The sequence below is a fragment of the Mesoplodon bidens genome (genome assembly GCF_964165515.1).
Source record: "Mesoplodon bidens genome assembly, chromosome: 11".
NCBI classification, from domain to species: Eukaryota; Metazoa; Chordata; class Mammalia; order Artiodactyla; family Ziphiidae; genus Mesoplodon; species Mesoplodon bidens.
Genome location: NC_138167.1, coordinates 67,399,875 through 67,419,297, shown reverse-complemented (window position 1 = coordinate 67,419,297; position 19,423 = coordinate 67,399,875). Strand labels below are relative to the sequence as shown.

At 56.0% G+C, this 19,423-nt stretch overlaps 1 protein-coding gene across 5 annotated transcripts in view; it reads right to left on the bottom strand.

Annotated features, from left to right (window-relative positions):
- Positions 1-1,143: 1,143 nt before the first annotated feature.
- The window catches only part of CSNK1E (casein kinase 1 epsilon), a 30,276-nt gene continuing 11,996 nt past the window's right edge, over positions 1,144-19,423 (bottom strand). For 3 of the 5 annotated variants that reach the window (XM_081247843.1, XM_081247841.1, XM_081247842.1), the window contains exons 3-11: positions 12,904-13,014; positions 12,615-12,763; positions 11,067-11,295; positions 9,867-10,037; positions 8,408-8,556; positions 4,116-4,308; positions 3,877-4,016; positions 3,213-3,278; positions 1,144-2,335 (exon numbers count right to left, since the gene is read on the bottom strand). In XM_081247843.1, coding sequence (XP_081103969.1) covers positions 3,246-3,278; positions 3,877-4,016; positions 4,116-4,308; positions 8,408-8,556; positions 9,867-10,037; positions 11,067-11,295; positions 12,615-12,763; positions 12,904-13,014 — 1,175 coding nt within the window. In that variant the 3' untranslated portion in view covers positions 1,144-2,335; positions 3,213-3,245. Of the gene's footprint in view, positions 2,336-3,212; positions 3,279-3,876; positions 4,017-4,115; positions 4,309-5,913; positions 7,626-7,725; positions 7,830-8,407; positions 8,557-9,866; positions 10,038-11,066; positions 11,296-12,614; positions 12,764-12,903; positions 13,015-19,423 lie in introns of those variants that run through there. The other 2 variants (XM_081247844.1, XM_081247845.1) reach the window with 2 other exon arrangements.

Genomic DNA, 19,423 nt, shown 5'->3' with positions numbered 1-19,423 from the left:
GGAATCACCAACTATAGTGTCACCCTGCTCCAAGGCAGGTCTCCCTGTGGTCCACTGCCTACAATGCAGGGCCCTCTGGCATCTCCTGGTGGTTAAGAATAAGGACCCACCTTTGCCTCAGCCTCACACGGAGGACCAGAAGGAGACCCTTTACCAGGCCTGAGGCAGGCTGTGGGGTCACAGGGTCTTCGAATGCCAGCACTGGAAGGGACCTGAATTATGAGGGTTTTGAGCGATGCCCAGGACTTACAAGCGGTCTCTCAGAGCCCTCCACCCCCTCCCCAGGCTGAGCTCTTGCCTGTGAGTGGAGATCGTAGCAACAGTGGCTTTTGGGTTAATGAATGAGAAGCAGGAAAGTAATGTGTGCTGGATAAACACGGACTGCTAGACAAATTCTTGTATAAGCTGGCCAAAGGCAGCCAAGGCTGAGGGCTGTTCCTTTATCAAAGCTTGGCTGAAGGAACTGCCCAGGCTCACCTGTGGCACAGGTGCCATTGGACCCAGGAGAGCTGTGGTCTTGGGCAAGTTATTTTACATTCACACAGTTTTCTTCATCTGAAGGCAGGGAGATTAACACCTAACTCAGAATTAATGGCTAAGATAACTCAGAATTGTGGATAAGATAACGTGAAGAGCGCTTTGAACTTTCCTATTCAGTGTGGTCCTGGGCTGTGGGCATCATCTGGAACTTGTTCGGATGCAGACTCTCAGGCCCCACTCCAGCCCTCCTGAGTCAGAAGCTGCATTTTAACGAGGTCCCCAGGTGGTTTTTTTTGTTTGTTTGTTTGTTTTTCGGTATGTGGGCCTCTCACTGCTGTGGCCTCTCCTATTGCGGAGCACAGGCTCCGGAGGCGCAGGCTCAGCAGCCATGGCTCACGGGCCCAGCCACTCCGCGGCATGTGGGATCCTCCCAGACCGGGGCACGAACCCGTGTCTCCTGCATCGGCAGGCGGACTCTCAACCACTGCGCCACCAGGGAAGCCCTCCCCAGGTGGTTTGTGTGTGGTCTTTGAAGCACAGGGTTAAAACAGTCCCAGGGAGGTATCAAGTACTCTCCGAGTGTCCTCAGCCATCCCCGGCTCCCAGGTCTGCTGGAGAGAAGCCCCCAGAGCAAAGAGGTGGGTGGACCAAGGGCTGCCCATGTCACTTTATCCTTTTCTACTTTATTACTTCAAATTAACAACCACAATAAAGCTCAAAAAAGTCCAATATTTACACAGGAAAAAAGTACAAAATTCCCCCCAAAGTTCTTCAGTATTTTTTTTCAGTTTTTTAAATTACAAAGTAATAAAAAGCTTTGCTCTTTAATTAAAAAAAAAGAAAAAGAAAAAAAAGGGGAAACAGAGGTAAATAAATTAGGAAATACACACACGGAAAAAAACAAACAAAAATAAAGTAAAAACGAGTGTTAACTAGGCAGGGTGGATAAATCCAGTGCCCAGGCCTGACCCCAGGTGAGTGTCAGGACCAGGGAATTAATTTATAACCCAGGAGCCAGATGCCTTCTGGAAGTAGTCTCCACAGATTCTGCCCTAAGACCAGAAAAGGGGGACCACAGGCTGATGACAGTCTCAGGGGTCGGTGGTGTCAAAGACCCTCTGTGCCCTTCCTGAGGGACATGGAGGTCACCGCCCAGCCCCATGTCCTTGTCAGGGGGATGAGAACACAAAGTCGGCCTGGCAGGTGGGCGGGACACCTGCTGTCCTGGGAGATACAGGTCAGATACATACACACACGCCCACAAGGACTCCTGGCCCCTCTGCCTCACCACCCCCTCCTCAAGGTCTCTGTGGACAGGCAAAGAAGGAACCCAAACGCTGAGGGGGGCACTGGCAAAAGCCCAACACAGAAAGTCGGCGGCCGTCATCTCGGGGGTGGGGCTGCACACGTCTCCCGTGGTCCCAAGGCTCATGGACACCCAGTGGGACCTGCCTCTGACCAACCAATCCATTCCCCCAGCTCCTCAGGCCACCTCCTGAGGGCCCGTGAGGACCTGCTGCAGCTCCAGTGCAGAAGTGTCCCCCTCCCAGCCATGTCAGGCGGTGGCCGTGGCAGGGCCGTGGCGTCCGCCAAGTGTAGCCTGATGTCTGGGAGCATTTGGCAGCCTGAAGGCTGTGGGCAGCGGGAAGTGTGAAGGGACGAGGATCCTCTGTGCCGAGGGCATCCCATCTTCTTGCCATTGGCAAAAAAAGAAAAAAAGAAAAAGGAAAAAAAAAAAAGAATCGAAATAGAATCCATCGGTGGTTTTGTGCTGGGTTTTTTTCTCTTTTTGTTCGAGTGGTTTTTTTTTCCCCATCTTTTTGTTGTTTTTTTAAAAGAAAATACAGTGAAGACACTAGAAAGGGGGAGAGAGAAGACAGATCAGGTGCACATCTGCCTCTGGCAACCCATCTGCCAGCGGCCTTCAGCTCCTGTCTTCCTGCCCCCGAGGCTTTGAGCTGGTCCCTCTCTGGGGCACACAGTAGGTGCTCCATTTTCACAGAAAAGACACAGAACCTCTCTCCCTCTTTTTTGGTGAGCAGCCACCCCCTCAGCCACACATCTGCCCCACCCTGCCACGGATGGACTGGTTCCTGGGCCTGAGGTCTGACGAAGGTAAAACCCGATTTATGCCCCAGAGCTACCTGTGGAATACATTTCCACAAAGCAGATCGTACTCAAGATGTCCTGGTGTGAGGTCAAGCCTGTGAAATGTAAGCTGCTGCCAGCCATGTACATATTCCCCAGGGAGCTCTGACATGCCCCTACAAACCACCAAAGAAGCCCCAAGCGGGTTCCCAAGCGGGGCCCGAGTGCAGAGCTGCGACACCTCACCTCAAGGCCTCGGGTAGCCACAAGTTCCATGGAGGCTCACACTAGCCAGAGGGCCTCTCCTGGGCTTGTGGAGGCCACCAAGGCCTTCTTTGACAGCAGATAAACTCCCAGGGCCCTGTCTTGCATGAATGAAGCGTTTAACAGCCCAGAGGCTAGGACAAGGCTAAAGCCCTGAGGAAGGTCGGGGTGTGGGGCCCCGGGCTCAGTCCCTGCTACCAACCTTCCAGAATAGTTAAGGCAAAGTGGAGATGGAGGACTGCCCCACGCAAGCGGGAGTTTTCCAGCAGCAGTTAGCTGGCGTGGGCTGGGCCCGCTCAGAGCACACACTGGGCTCCTCCAGGGGGCCGTGCGTGTTTCCAGACCCGATGGGGCTACGTCTGCAGCAGACATCGGCTCACCTAAGCAAATACTGGTCCGATGGTGGCTCCTCCTCACTTCCCGAGGTGGTCAAATGGCACGCTTGTCTTTGGGAAGGGAGGCAGAAGGGTGGGAGGGGTGAGCTGCTGGCCACGGCACTTTGGCAAGTCTCTCCCCACCGTGGAGCCCCACCCCCAACCCAAGCCCCTCAAGCCAAGGGCAGGGGTACGTGATCTCAAGGACCCAGGATGTCTCTGTTTTGTAAGGTAAGAACCCTGCCCCCAGCGGCAAAGCAGCTGCTCAAGGCCACACATGAATGGAGCCGCTGGACTCCCAGCCCGTGCCCTGTCCTGCTGAGACTCCTCCAACATAGGCAGGAGGCCCAGAGCAGGTCTCCTGCCCACGTCTGCCGGACCCTTTCCCTGGGCAACCCCGGATTCCCCCTTCCCAACCTTCCTAGCCCAAACATGGCCCCTAAGTGGGGCCAGCCGACAGGGTCCGCCCATCCCTCCATCCTGTGCTGACTGGGACGGCAGGGGCTCACTGATGGCAGGGACCACGAGCCCCTCCTCTGTGAGCGCCCCGCCGCCCACGCAGGCTGGGCCCCTGGCAGAGGGCTGGGTTCCAGCTCTATCGCCTGCTGGGGCGGTTACTTCTCCTGGCTCGGCTGTGAGGCACAGAAGGGCTGGAGTGAGGGAAGCTCACCTGTGAGGCTGAAATCCGGGAGACCTCTTGCCGCCCAGTGAGGTCGGAGGACGAGACATTGGCGGGTGCGCCTCTGTGTAGCCTCATGCTCACCTTCCTCTCTCTGTCCACCCGTGAGATCGCTCTGGGAGAAGTATTGCCTGGAGGGCGAAGCGGGGGGAAGCTGCCCTCAGCATCTGGGGTCCTAGCTGCCCCGCGCCCCCCTCGGGACCCATGCGCTGCCCAAGGTGTCTGCTCACCAGCTTGCTGGATGCGGGAGGCAGGGGTGGAAGCTACAGGCTCGGCCGCACTGCGGAGCCGACTGGCGGTGGCCCCGGTGGGCGGGCCAGGGGGCAGGGCCCGGGTCGCGGACCCCCGGAGCTGCCCCATCCTCTCCTCACGCTCGTGTTCTCGCCGCTCCCGGTCCACGTCCTCGGGGTTCCGAGCTGCACCCTGTGGGTGTGAGATGAGACCTGGTCAGCCCTGCGAGGTCAGCATGCTCCGGGATCTGGCACTCCCTCGGGGTCAGAGCAGGGGGAGGCAGGCCAGGTGGGCGTCTTGGGGAAGCAGCATCTCAGAAACCCTCTGGTCCAACCTCCTCCCCACAAAGCAGGAAGCCCGAGAGATCTGGAAGTGACCCATGATCACACCGCACAGAGAAACAAAGCCACACAACTGCCCGGAAGGAGGAAGCTGGACCTGAGGGGCAGAGGGAGGTCGCATGCCCCAGGACAACCAAGGGTACTCCGTGGCCCTCCCAACCTGGGTCCCCTCCATGTACAGAGGGCCCCCAGCTCCTCAAGGTTTCCAAATACAGCAGGGCAGGTGTTCAGAGGCCCAGAGAGAGAGTTACAAGGCTAGCTGAAGGCGGGGCCAGGACTCAAACCAGGCTTCCCAGTGCCTAGCCAGGGAATCTTTTCAAAGGGCTGTTCTTCCCCTGACCCTGGACCTGGCAATGGCTTCTGGCAGGTGCTGTGGGGACCACAACCAAGAGGCCCGGGGGACCCACACAGATGCTGCCTGCCTTGGGATGGGAGCTGGAGAAGGAATGGGCTAGATGCCCCATGGAAGAAAAAGAGGCCCAGCAGGCAGGCTGTGGCAGAAGGGGTGCGTGAGCCCCTGGGGGCTCTGCCATCCAGCCACTGCCACCCCCAGTACAGGAGGAAAGGAGGAAGGCCCAGAGAGGAGTGCGGCATGGGAGCGGCGCCTGACCGCGTTACCTAGTTGGTCCTGGGGTCGTCCACAGGGAAGGGCGGGGGCTGGCATGAGGGGGGCCGCATCCGTGGAGAGAGCTGCAGGCTGAGTTGGGGGCCTGCTCATGGGCCACAGGGTGCGGCTCCTGCAACCCTGTCTCTCCCAGAGAACTGGCGGAGGAGGCCCTGCTGTCCTTGGGAGATGGGGTGGGGGTGGCCCTTGACTTTAAGCAATTCCGGGAGATAGCAGCTGGGGATCAGAATGATCCCTGAAACCTACTGAAGAACCAAGGCCCAGAGAGGCCTCAGGACCCTCCTGGGGCCACACAGCTCAGAGCAGAGCTGGGGTGTGAACCCAGGCTTCTGCCACCCAGTCCCGCTCTGCTCTCCGCAACCCCAGAGGACTTAGCAGAACATTCTAGGGATGCACATTCCCAGTCCTCCCACCCACAAGCCTGTCCAGGCAGGCCTGGAAGCACCAGGGAACCATCTCCCGACCTCCAGTCCTCACCCCGGGTTCCCATCCACTCAGTTACAGGTTGGCAAAAAGAATGACTCAGCCAGAAGCACAGCAAAACCTATGATATGAGCTGCAGCACCCACTCATTAAACATCCCATCCCATGGGCAGAGGGCACATCAACCCTACAAGGCAGGTATGAACTCACTCCCTGGTTGGAGAAACTCAGGCTCAGTGAAGCCAAGTGATTCACTCAGAGGTGCACAGCCCAGGGGCCGTGGATGAGCGGAGGGCTGGAGCCCCTGCCCTTTGTGTCCTCAGGAGGCTCAGGCCTGCGGCAGGCTCAGGTGAGCTACTCTCCCCATTTCCAACCAACCCAAGTGATGCCTCAAGAAACGCACACCAGGGAGGTCTCTTGGCTTTTATTTGCCCACGTGAAAACACAAAAAGGTCAACATCAAAGTCATACAAGCATTCACCAGTGTCGTATGGACCCCTGTCCTTGGCTGTATCGCGTTTCCACCTGGCCAGCTAGTTGGACCTCGGAACACAGTGGCTCTGTGTGCTGAGAGCAACATCCCAGGCTCTAGGTATCCGGGGATTCCAGGGCCCTGATGCCGAACAATACGAGGTAGCCACTCCAAGGAGGGAAATTCTCAGTCAAGGGCAGGATCCTTCCCATGGAAGAGTCTGTGGCCCACGGCGTCCAGCATGGTGTCCAGTCTGCTGGTAGGTGCTGATGAAGGTTTCTTGCAGGGGGAAGGGGTGATGTGGGAGGGGCTTGGTCTCGAGGTGAAAGTGTGGAAGGTCTCCATCGTGTGTCTGCAGATACTTCTGCCAGGGGCAGCGGGAGGCGGTTGAGCTCACTTCAGTGGTGATGGGGTCAAAGGTGCCCAATTATCCAGTATGACGGCCCTCAAGTCAGAGATCGGGGCAGGATAAGGCTGTTGGCACCTTTGCTCAGCTTCTGAGTCCAGGGCCTGTCTCTAAGGGCATCTCAGGGAGGGGTCAGGGTGCCAGCAATGGGTGGAGAGCGTGCTCCCGGCCTGGCTTGAGGCGAGATCTTGTCGGCTGGATGGTCCCATGAGAAGCTCTGTGAGGAGCCATCTGGAGTAGCAGGTCCCACAGAACTTTCTGTGATGATGGATATGTTCACATCCGCCTCGCTGGGTATGGCAGCCACTAGCCAGCTGCTTGTGGCTCCTGAGAACTTTAAATGTGCCAAATGCAACTGAGGAAGTACGTTTTCAGCTTTAATTAATTTTAATTAAAAATCAGCCACATGTAGCCAGTGGCTACCACATTGGAGGGCACAGGCCTGGACGATGCAAAATCCATTCCTGGAGCTATACCGAGAAAAGGGCCAAACTCAGCCCAGAACCAGGCTCAGGAATGACTTTCTACATGGATGAGCAGGTGCCCAGTGCCCTGAGCAGTGCCCTGGGGCAAGAAGAGCTGGCCCCGGGCCCTCAGCTATGCTCCCAGCCGGAAGGTCTGGGGTGAAAGGTGCCCCACTGCCCATCTCTCACCCCTGGGGCCCTTCAGCCTGTGGGACCCCCATCCTCTGCCCCACTCCTTAGGGAACAGTACCAGGCCACTGTTTGAGAGCCAGAGAGAGGAGGGGCACAAGACCAAGTGCCGATCCCAGCGTCCTGGAGAACAAGGCCTCGGTCCTGAGCATCTGGTGGAGCAGGCCGAGGGCACCCACCAAGAGGCACGCCACGACGGAACGCAGTACAGGTAGGGGCGTTTAATGAGCTCAGGTTCAATACAGAGGCCACCGACAGGGCCTGGTTGAGGCTGCTCCTGGGGCCCATTGCCACCAGGCCCCTCCAGGGCAGTGAACATCGTCCCTCCTTCAGGCTCTGTTCATCAGGCAGCCAATTTGTCCCCAAGAATCTCGCAGCAGGGCCTTCTCCGTCATGCCTCTCCACTGTACTCCCACCATGCCAAGGGATGTCTCCTTGGGCCTGGCCCCGGTGGACTCAGGCAACCTGGGGATGTCAGAACTGGGGCCCTGAGGTCCAGACCACAGGCCAGTAGTTTGGGGGGGGCAGCTCCTCCATCTCCTCCATGGGCCTATCTGGAGGGTCCTGGGTGCCCAGGGGTGCCAGGCACCTGGAAGGGACAGAGAGAGCAGAGCCGGGGCTCAGCCTCTTGTGCTCACCCTGCCAAGCGGTATAAGTCTTGGAGAGGCCAGGTCTCAGAGGGTCCTTACCAGTACGTGGGTGGGTACATGGACCTGGCACAGGCAGAGGGGCGGGGCCTGGGCAGTGCAATAGCGTCGCTGTCACGGGGCTGAGCCTGGCTCGAGGAAGCCCCCTTTTCCAGAAGAGACGGGAAACAAGACATAGGATTTCACAGATTCCGGAGCTCTAGGCCCAGCTGACCAACAGTTCTCCCCACCCCACCCCCAAGACTCTTGAGAGAGAGAGAGAGGAGGCGCCTAGCAAGACCCAGGGTCCCATGACCAGGAAGAAGGAAACCACAATGAAGGGGTCCAGGCTGGCCAAGGGGGCCTCAGTGAAGGCCGCCACCTGGGATGTGCAGAGCAACAAGAGCAGGATGGTGTAGGCCACGATCAAGACAGCAGGGGGGCCCACCAGCGCCATCCGGGCCCCACCCATCCAGGTGCCCAGGATGGACTCGAGGCCCAAACAGGCCCTCTCGGGTCTGGTGGGAGGTGGTGCCCCGCCGGGGCCCCGCTGACTGCAGCAGCACATGCCGTCAGCACAGATGACGCTGGAGTGGGAGGAGAACGGGGGCTCCGGGACCCCGGTGACGTCACCTGCACCGTCCGGCTCACAGCTCCCATCTTCCGGGAGCCCCGCCCGCTACGGGGTCACGTTGGCTTTCCCAGTCCAGTCCCCCAAGCCCGCCTCGGCCTCCAGGTGACTCACGAATTTGAGCATGTTCCAGTCGAAGACATAGTCATAGGAGAAGCCCTGACGGTGGAAGAGGTTGCGGAAGAGCTGGCGCAGGTAGGAGTAGTCGGGCTTGTCGTCGAACCGCAGGGAACGGCAGAAGTTGAGGTATGTTGAGAACTCAGCTGGTGGAGGGGGACAGAAGGCGCCACCATGAGGCCCATGCTCCCAGGGCCCCCAGCAGCCGGTGCTGTCCCACCCAGCCACCGTCCCTACAGATACGTCTGATCTAAGAGGGGTCAAGATGAGGTCCCAGAGGCCATCCTCCCTACAACAATCCATGAACTTCAGCCTGTCAAGAGCCCGATGGGAACTCTAAGCCACAGGAGGAAAACTTCCATTTCCTCCTCTGAAAATCAGAGGCAAGAGAGGACCCTTGTGAGACAATAGGAAATATATATATTGGTTCCTGCCCCTGGGCCCCTAAAGCCCTTGTACCTGCCTAAGTGGTAAGAGCAGTAGGAGCACCTTTTGCTCTAAGGAGGAGACTCTGCGTTAGGGCTCCCGGATGGGGGCAGGTCAGCAGAAAGACCAATCCATGATTAGAAGCTCGGAATTTCCAGCCCTCAGCCCTACCCACTTCTCTAGAGAAGGGAGAGGGGCTGGCAATGGAGTTAATGATCACCCGTGCCGACGTGATGAAGCCTCCATAAATATCCCAATAGCATGGGGTTTGGAGAGCTTCCCAGCTGGTGAACACATCCACATCAGGAGGGTGACACACCCCAACTCCATGCGGACAGAAGCTCCTGCTTTCGGGACCCTCCCAAACCTCACCCTACAGATCTCTTCAACTGGCTGTTCATCTGTATCCTTTACCACATCCTCTAATAAACTGGTAAACATAAGTAAGTACTTCCCTGACTTCTGTTAGCCAAATTAATCAAACCCAAGGGGGGAATCATGGGAACCTCAGATTTATTTATAGCCAATCAGTCAGACACACAGGTGGCAACCTGGACTCATGACTGGCATCTGAAGTGTGGTGAGAACAGCCTTGTGGGACTGAGCCCTTATGCTGTGGGATCTGACACTACCTCCAGGGAGATAGTGTCGGAACTGAGTTAAACTCTAGGACACCCGGCTGGTGTCAGAGAATTGCTTGCTGAGGGGAAAAGAACCCCAAACCTTTGGTGACCAGAAGTGTCAGAAGTGAAGTGTGGCGTAAGACTAGTGAAGGAGACTCCCAGGAAGAGGAAGGTCTGGAGGTTTTCCTGACATTCAGCCCTTACGAGGTGAGGCCAGAGTGTGGGTTGGGGACACTCGGTATTTACCAGCCAGGCATCCTAGCTAAGCCTGAACATGGCAGAGCCTGCGATTGACGTTCTGCTGCCAGGCAGTGGTAGCCCAGGACAGGCTCTGTGTGGTCTCGTTTGCCCCTCAGAAGGGGCCTCAGGGGTCCCAGGCTAACCACCTGCCCCACTGGGCTACTCACAGGGGTAGCCTTTGCAGAGGACCTCAATGGGCGTCGACATCTTCTTCTCGCTGATCCGCTCGTACTTCTGGCGCTTGGTGGCTGCTTTGAGGCCCTGCCAGGGCAGGGAGCCCAGGTTGAAGTACATGAGCACATAGCCCAGACTCTCCAGGTCATCTCGACGGCTTTGCTCTGCAGAGTCAAGGACGAGGTGAGGGGCAGGGTCCACTTGGGCTCCCGGCTGGTGGGAGTCAGGACCCCTTTCTCCAGGACATGCTCCTTGATTGAGGGGAACAACCCCCTCTGTGCACCCAGCACGAGCCCCCCTTGTCACATGCTGGCTTGCTGCAGACCCACTACAAACAAGCACTGTTATCACCCCCTTCTACAGAGAAGGGGCCTGAGGCTGAGCTTTTCCAACACAACCTAGGCCTAGTTTTTCCAGCTCAGGCTCTCATTCATTCAGCAACTATGCAGTAAGCACCCTGGGGCCTCCTTGCCTGGCCCACCCTACGGATAAGGCTCAAGCAGTGGCATCAGACAGGGCTGGGGTCAGTTCTGACTTTGGCACTTGTTAAGCTGTATGACCTTAAGCGACCTGTGTCACACGGTGAGCCAGCATTACTCACCCGTAAAAATGAGGAAACAGGGCTTCCCTGGTGGCGCAGTGGTTAAGAATCCGCCTGCCAGTGCAGGGGACACGGGTTCGAGACCTGGTCCGGGAAGATCCCACATGCCACAGAGCAACTAAGCCCTTGTGCCACAACTACTGAGCCTGCGCTCTAGAGCCTGCGAGCCGCAACTACTGAGCCCTCGTGCCGCAACTACTGAAGCCCGTGCGCCTAGAGCCCATGCTCTGCAACAAGAGAAGCCTCCGCAATGAGAAGCCCGTGTACCACAATGAAGAGTAGCCCCCGCCTGCCGCAACTAAAGAAGGGCTGCGTGCAGCAACAAAGACCCAAGGCAGCCAAAAGTAAATAAATAAAATAAATAAATTTATAAAAAATAAAAAAATGGGGAAACAACCTCGCGCACCAAGGCTGCTGCGGGGATGAGTAAGGCACGAGAGGGTAGGTACTCGGCACCCCACAGCTCTTCTTGTGAAAGAGAAGACCTGCCTGTGCAGCCAGCCAGGGGAATAAACCCAGGCTGCAGGAGGAAAGCCAGGGTCCTGGCCAGCAGCCTATGGGTGTCCTCTGCTCCTGGGCCTCGCTCACTCACCGATGCCCAGGTGGGTGTTGATGGAGGCGTAGCGGGCAGTGCCAGTCAGGTTCTTGTTTTCCCGGTAGGGGATGTGCTGGTGGGTGCGGGCGTCCCGGTACTTCTTGGCCAGGCCGAAGTCAATGATGTACACCAGGTTGCCCTTCTTCCCCAGCCCCATGAGGAAGTTGTCAGGCTTGACGTCCCGGTGTATGAAGTTCTTGGAGTGGATGTACTCAATGCGGCTGATCTGGGGGAGGGGAGAGCAAGTCGTTCAGCACATGTTCCACAGAGGGGCTGGGGCCGTACAGATGGAAAACACATCCATGGTCCCTGCCACGGGTTGAGGGGGAGGGCCAGATCAGCCTGCAATCACCATGTATGATGATTTCAAGGGTCAGGTCACGGAAGGCTTCCTGGAGGAAGTGTCAGTAGAGAGGAACTCTGAAGAAAGAGTTCATCAAGTTCGCCGTGACAAAGGAAAGAGAGCAAGGCAGGAAAGCGAATGGCAAGATCTAGAAATGAAGCCCAGAAAGGCATTCAGGCCTCACCTGCCTGGCGCTACACCCACTGAGGACATGAGAGGCCCTCAAGGGACCAAAGAGGCATTTCGAAGGCTGTTCTGTCAACCAGACTGGGGGGAACAGGAGCACCAGTGAACGCTGAACTTGGCAGGGGTGACAGAGATGGAGCACACAGACAGGATTTGTCCCCTGGCTTCCAGAGGACACCAAAGGAAGGCGGACACACAGGCCCTGGTCTTCCTTTAAACAATGTGCTAGAAACTTAAATTAACATATATGCACACAATAGGTCCTCTGGCAGGTTGGTCCCCTCCCTGGGCCTCAGGCTTCTGAGTATTTCCTAAACCCTTTTTGAGTCTCCCGTCCTATGAGAATCTGACAACCCTCCTCTGCACACACACATCTAGCCTAAAACTGGAGGATGTTTGCAGACGTTCTGGAGGGCAGCCACAGCTACAGACCCCTATGTAACAAGATCTCCATGTATCATTCCAGGGCTAGAATTCTATGCTTTTTTAATTTTCTTTTTCTAAAATTTTCTTCCCTTGAACTTATAAAGGGACTGAGGACCTAAGCATTGCTTGTCCGTGGGCTCTTGCTCTGGTCCAGGCACCGTGTGGCGTCCCAGGGTGACCGCACAACAACCCAGCAAAGGGAAGACGCTCCTGAGGAGACTGAAGCCCAGCAGCTCACCTACAGTCACCCCACAGGGACAGGACCCAGGTCTGTGTGACCACAGGCTTTACACTCACCTGAGGGCAGAGTCCCAGGCCTTCCCCGGAAGCCCAACCGAGCAGGTCTGGAATGGAAACTGGGAGCCTGCATTTTAATACCCACTCCTTACCTACCCCCCAACCATGGCTGCTGGTCAAGGTCCCGTGGTCCTGGCCCAGGAACCAGGCCTGTCCTACGTCGCTGTCACTGCCTCCTGCTCCAGCATCCTCCAGCTGGGGACCCAGTGCCCACTGGCACGACGGGGCAGAGGAGGTTGGGAGGGAAGCTGGGAGGCCAGTCCCCAGCCCAAGTGGGTAGGTGGGGGACTCACCATCTGGTCGGCCAGGAGCAGCACCGTCTTGAGGCTGAACTTGCGGGAGCAGAAGTTGAAGAGGTCCTCGAGGCTGGGCCCCAGCAGCTCCATGACCATCACGTTGTAGTCACCCTCGGCTCCGCACCACTTGATGGACGGGATTCCCACTGTGGGGGACGCAGGGCTGTCAGGGGCAGTCACGCCCCACCCCACCCAGCCCCAGGGCCCCTCCCACGTGCGCAGGCACATGGCACATGTGCAGTGCTCCTCAGGCCCCCGCCCCCCGCCAGCCCCCTCCAGCCCTCACCTCCCCCCTGCATCATCTTGTAGAACTTGCTCTCGATGTGCAGCTGGGGGTGCTTCGTTTTCACACACTCAAGCTTGATGGCAACTTCTTCACCAGAGGCGATGTTGGCACCTGCCAGGGGCAAGGGACTGGGGTCACACTCAGCTGGGCAGGCAGCACCAGACCAGGACCAACTAAGTGTCTGCCCCTGAGCAGCTCAGTGCCCCTTGGGGGAGGCTGTGCAGAGGGCCCGGCACTGTATCCAAGGGAAGCAGAGGGACTGTGGGACACAGAGCAGGCACCCGACCCAGCCCGGGTGGGAGGGGAGAGCCACAGCTGCAGCTCGTGCCAGGGGAAGGAGGTGAGGGCTATGGACCATTCAGAGAACCGGAGGCTGGGGCAGCAGGAAGGCTGGATGCGAGGGGGGTCAGGGCACAGCCAAAAAACGCTCACAGACCACTAAGGGGAACTTCATCCCGGCGCGTGGGAGATACTGAGGACTCCCGAGCTGAAGAGAGGTGAGGTCAGTGGGGTGTGGGGCTGAGGAGGAGAGAAGGGAAGGAGGCAAGGCTGTCTGTCTCAAGAAGACCCAGGGCTTCCCTGGTGGCGCAGTGGTTGAGAGTCCGCCTGCCAATGCAGGCGACACGGGTTTGTGCCCCGGTCTGGGAAGATCCCACATGCCGTGGAGCGGCTGGGCCCGTGAGCCATGGCCGCTGAGCCTACGTGTCCGGAGCCTGTGCTCCGCAACAGGAGAGTCCACAACAGTGAGAGGCCCACATACCGCAAAAAAAAAAAAAAAAAAAAAAGACAGACCCAAATCCCTGCTGCACCTGGCCTCAGTTTCCCCAGCTACAGTAATGGGTGGGCTGACTTGGAGGGCTGGGGGCTAGGCTGAGAGGCCGGCTCCTTCTTGGGGCCAAGCGGGACTGTAGCTGCCACAACGAAACGGTGGAGTCTTAGCACACAGACAACAGAGAAAGTCCGGAGGAGGGCACAACGACTGGAAGAACTGAGGACAGGCAGGATAAAGCCGGCACCTCAAATCAGGGGACGAGATGGGGCTATGCAACAAACGTCCTTGGAAGAACTGGCATCTGAGAAAAGACAGCCCAGCTCACAGCACGCACCGGAAGTCCGAAGTGGAGCAAAATATAGTTTGGGGGAAAAAATCGGAGTGTAAGTTGGCTCAACCACTTCGGAAACCAGGTTGGCCTCTACCTGGTAAAGCTGAACACACACAAACCCTTGGCCGAGCCAGTCCACTCCCAAGTGTATGCCCTTCAGAAGCGTGAGCACTGGGAGGACACAAAAGGACCTGCACAGCAACAAAGACCACAAAGTCCAGCACCAGGAGGATGGCTACAGGGCGGTGCAAGCACCCCGGGGACGCCACACGCAGTGGAAGGATGGCTGAGCGGGTGGCTCTCAGCGTCTGAACCCTGAGGGCAGAGAGCAAGGAGCAGCACCGTTCACAAGAGCCAGAAGGTGGAGACACCTGAATGTCCATCAAAAGAGGCGTGGAGAGCCACCCTGCCTGTCCCTGAGGAGGAATGGAGCACTGACACATGCTGTGACATCAATGAACCTTAAAAGCACTATGCTCAGTGAATAAGCCACACACCAAAGGGCAAATAAATACTGTCTGATTCCATTATATGAAATGTCCAGAACAGATGAATCCATGGAGACAAAGAGTAGACTGGTGGTTGCCACAGGCTGGGGGCAGGGGGAAATAGGATGGGCCTGCTTAATAGGTGCAGGGTTTTCTTCTGGGTGATGAAAATGCCTTGGAACTAGGTAGGGATGGTGGTTGCACAACACTGGGGCTGTACTAAATACCACTAACTTGTGTACTTTTAAAATGGTTAATTTTATGTTGTGTGAATTTCACCTCAATTTAAGGAAAAAAAATAGAGGAAGGAAGAGACAGAAGGATGCAAGCACAGTTCTAATGGTCTCAATTCAAAACACACAACACTGAAATGTATATAGTTTAGGGATATAAACATGCGATAAAACTAACAGAAGAGAATAACTTAAAATGTCAAGATAGTGGTTACCTCTGTGTGGGGGAAGCAGAGGGCGGGACGGGATGGGGTACCAGGGGCCTTCAAGGTGACAGGCAAGTCCCCCTCCAACTGGGTGTTGGGAAGGATGCCTTATACCATGCACATGTTTTATACATTTAGTAAAAAAGTAAAACAATGAGATGTTAGAAGAAAGGAGCGCTGCCTTTTAATTTGAGGGTAGGCAAGGCCTTTTATCCTGACTTAAAATCCAGAAGCCATTAAATAAAAAAAAAAAAGGCTCCCTTCCCTCTTCCAAAAAAGGAATCCCCCTCCACGGCAAAAACACCAGAAACAAAGTTCTAAGAAACAGTGCACACTCTTATCAATAGCAAAGAGCTAACATCACACTAATAGATAATGAGCACCTACAAAGCAGTAGGAAAAGGACCAATGACTCCATAGAAAATAGGGTAAAGGATTCAAACACACACTTCACAGAGAAGGAAAGAAATCATTAGTATAAAAATGGCTCACTCAGGGACTTCCCTGGTTGTGTAGTGGGTAGACTCCGAGTTCCCAATGCAGACGGCCCGGTTTCGATCCTGGTCGGGGAACTAGGTACCACAGGCATGCTGCAACTAAGGATCCCGAGTGCTGCAACTAAGGATCCCGAGTACCGCAACCAAGACCCAGAGCAGCCACAATAAATGAATAAATAAATATTAAAAGACCATGTCCACCCAAGCTAGCCTGCGCTCTCGGTGGGAGGGGTCACTCCTCCCCAGCGGTCCCCGTGTGAACTGGGGAAGCCTGGCTGCAAGGCCTCTTGGCTCCCTCCAGCTCCCACTCCGGGGACTTTACTCGATACCCTCGCACAGTGCAAAAGAAGGCCTGGACGAGGCTGTCCACTTAGGCTGTTTGCAACAGTAAAAGCTTGGAAACAACCCAAATGTCCAGCAGTGGGGACTGGTTAAATAAAGAAAGGCCCATCCATAAAACGGAACACAATGGAGAAAGAATGAGGAAGCTCTCTCGGTGCAGAAGTGGAAAGATCTCAAAGATACAGGAAGTGAAAAAGCAAAGTACAGAACAGTATGTATTATATGCTCTTCTTTCAGTGGTTAAAGAAAAAAAAAACTGGGGAAACAATATGTATCTGTGTTTGTTTGTATCAACATAAAGAAACACTCAAAAGGAACATGAGAAACCAGACAAGACTGGGCAGGGTTGGATCAGGACAGGAGGGGAAAAGGACATTTCTCTGATACCATGTTACATCTTGTCATTTTTTTCAACACCTTTGTTGAGATATAATTCACATTCTACACAATTACTTCTTTAAAGTGTACAATTCAGTGGTTTTCAGTATATTCACAAGGTCATGTAACCAACACCACAATCAATTTTAGAACACTTTCACCATCCCCAAAACACCTGCATCTCTTAGTGGTCGCTCCCCATCTCCCCCAACGCCCCAGCTCTAGGCAACCACTAATCCACTTTCTGTCTCTATGGACGTGCCTACTCCTGATATTTCACATAAATAGAATCATAGAATATGTGATCTTTTGTGACTGGCTTCTTTCACTTAGCATGCTTTTGTGTTTTGGTTTTTGATTTTGTTTTCATTTCTGAACCACTTAAAATTAAAAAAAAAAAAAAGAAAGTGGATTCCCAAATCCAGTGAGCAATGGGAGAGAAAGTGCTTTGCAAACTGTAAAGTGTTTTTGACACGTCAAAACTCATCACTGGGGAGAGCCTCACACGTTTCCAGGCGACAGTGAGGACGGGGACGGGGGTTGGGGGGAGCTGGGGCTCACTGCAGTCCACTGGCCATGCAGTGGGAGGAAAGGCTGCAAGGGCTCCTGCTGTGTGAGCAGGACCATCCCAGACTGTGGTCACAGCACGTGCAAAGGCCCGACAGGAGTGGGTGCAGTGAACGCTGGGTGGTCTGGTGCAGCTGGAGCTCGAGGTGGCTGAAGACAGTGGAAGAGGTGAGTCAGGGGGAGATGGGAAGGGGCTCAAATGCCAAGCTATGATCCTGGCCATCAGCCTGAGACTCCAGGGGCCAGGCATCGATGCCTTATTACAGGGCACTGCTGACTCTCTGCTCTGGGGGAGTCCTGTACACCGCAGGGTGTCTACCAGCATCCCTGGCTCTACCCATTAGCTGCCAGCAGCACACCCCCACGCTGAGGTGAAACAACCAACAATGTCTCCAGACCTTGCCAAACGTCCCCTGTGAGACAAAATCTGGCCTCCCTCCCCTTGTTGAGACCCACTGGTGTATTAGAAAGGACCGGAGAGGACTTGAGGTGGGTGGGTGGGTGGGGGGTGGGACCCGGAAGGAGGCTGCTGCAATTGTCCAGACGATGGCGGCCCCGCCCAGGCAGGGGGAAGAGACCAAGAGACACTGGATGATGCAGGGCCTTCAGCACTTATGACTCAGCAGATTGCGCAGGGAGCAGAGGTGCCGGGAGAACGTCCCTTCCCGAAATGGGGAGGTGGAGGGGAAGAGCCCTTCATCCCCTTGAGCTCTTACACCATCCTGCCAGTACTACTGCTTGTATCATATGAGGAAACGGAGACACCAAAGGTCAATGACCAAACGCCACACAACTTCCCTGAACAGGGACCCAAGCTGTTAGGCAAAGGCTTCTGACCCCAACCAACTGCTGGAAAGCTGTCACAGCTGCCTACGGGTCCCACCACCACCAGACCCCTGACTGCCTCTGAACTCTACCAGGAAGCTGCCAGTCTTCTCTCTGACCTCCCTCACTTCTCACAACCACTGACCTGAGGCTCAGAGAGGATACGTAACTGGCCTGAGGTCACACAGAACTGGCTGGGGCAGAGCCCTGGGCCACCTGAGGCAGCCCTGCCCTGGAGGAGCTCAGCTCACCTTCCGTGGGAACAACAAAGGATAACTTTGATTAAAAGTGAAAAGTGCCAGGCAAAGGCAGCAGAGGTGGCCCCTAGGAGAACGAGCAGCCCTGTGGGGGGACGAGCCAGTGTGGAAAACAAACGTGGATGTAGAGAAGGGCTCAGACCTGGCCAGCCCTAGAGGGTCTAGGACCTTGGCAAGTTCAAGGTGGGGAGGGGGGTGATCAAGCTCAAGCGGGGGCTCACTCGGACACTCACAGACAGTACAATCAGGGACCGGGCTGGGCTGAAGGTGGGCAGTACCCACACCATCACCCGCTGGGGTGCACCGCTCCTTCCCCCATCTGGAACTGAGGACCAGAGACTACGAGGTCTAGAGAGCTCCTGAGGCACATGGCCAGCGGTTGCTAGAGTGGGTGGCACAGGCTCGGCCACTTCCGGACCCCATGCAGCCAAGGTGAGACCCTACCAGAGCTGGCCCCGCATGATGCCGAGCGGAGAGGGAGGAGGGGCTGGAAGAGGAGTATAGGCCTTGCGGCCACATCCACAAATGTGCTCGCCTTCAGTCGATCCTGGAAAGCAGGGCCTGGAGGCCGCGCCCAGCCCCACCTGCAGAGGCCATCTGGAGTCAGGCCCTGGCACTGGCACCAGTGACAAGAATGTGGCCAGAGCTTTGAACAAAGGGAGCCAGTGAGGCCAGCCAGGGAGGCCCTACAATCACTACCATCCCCACACCAGCGAGAGGGGCCCAGGAAGGAGCTGGCAGGACACTGCATCAGGCCAGGGTCCCCGAGGCCTGTGCAGCCAGCGAAGGCTGGACAGTCAGCAGAGAACCAGCTCCCTACCCCCCAACTCAGGCCCAAAGGGACCCAGCTCCTGACAGTAGTAAATCCTAACCAAGACTGAGGGTTGGGGGACACAACATAGAAGCACCACTGCAGGGCCGAGCATGTGCAGAGTTTTTGCATGCTGTGATCTCACTACTTCTCACCACCCTCGAGGCCTCGCAACTCCATTTTACAGATGGGGAACCCAAGGCTAGCAGAGGTCATCACTTGCTCAAGGGCATACAGTGAGGAAAAGAAACGCCAGTACCTAAACCCTGGTAGAATTTACTCCAAAGCCTGTACAAAGAGGAGTAAACCCGGACCTAGTTTTTAAAATGAACTAGATGGGGGCTTCCCTGGTGGCACAGTGGTTAAGAATCCGCCTGCCAATGTAGGGGACACGGATTCGAGCCCTGGGCTGGGAAGATCCCACATGCCACGGAGCAACTAAACCCGTGAGCCACAACTACTGAGCCTGTGCTCTAGAGCTCGCAAGCCACAACTACTGAGCCCGTGAGCCACAACTACTGAAGCCCATGCGCCTAGAGCCCATGCTCCGCAACAAGAGAAGCCACCGCAATGAGAAGCCCGCGCACCACAAGGAGGAGTAGCCCCCACTCGCCACAACTAGAGAAAGCCCGCGCGCAGCAACGAAGACCCAATGCAGCCAAAACTAAATAAATAAATATATTTTTAAAAAAATGAACTAGATGATTACTGGATAAACAGGAAGTAGTGCCCCCAGCAAGGTCCCACCACATGGACCAGGGACACTGACTTTCTGGATGACCTTGGGTTGCCCCTCCATCTATGGGCCTCAGT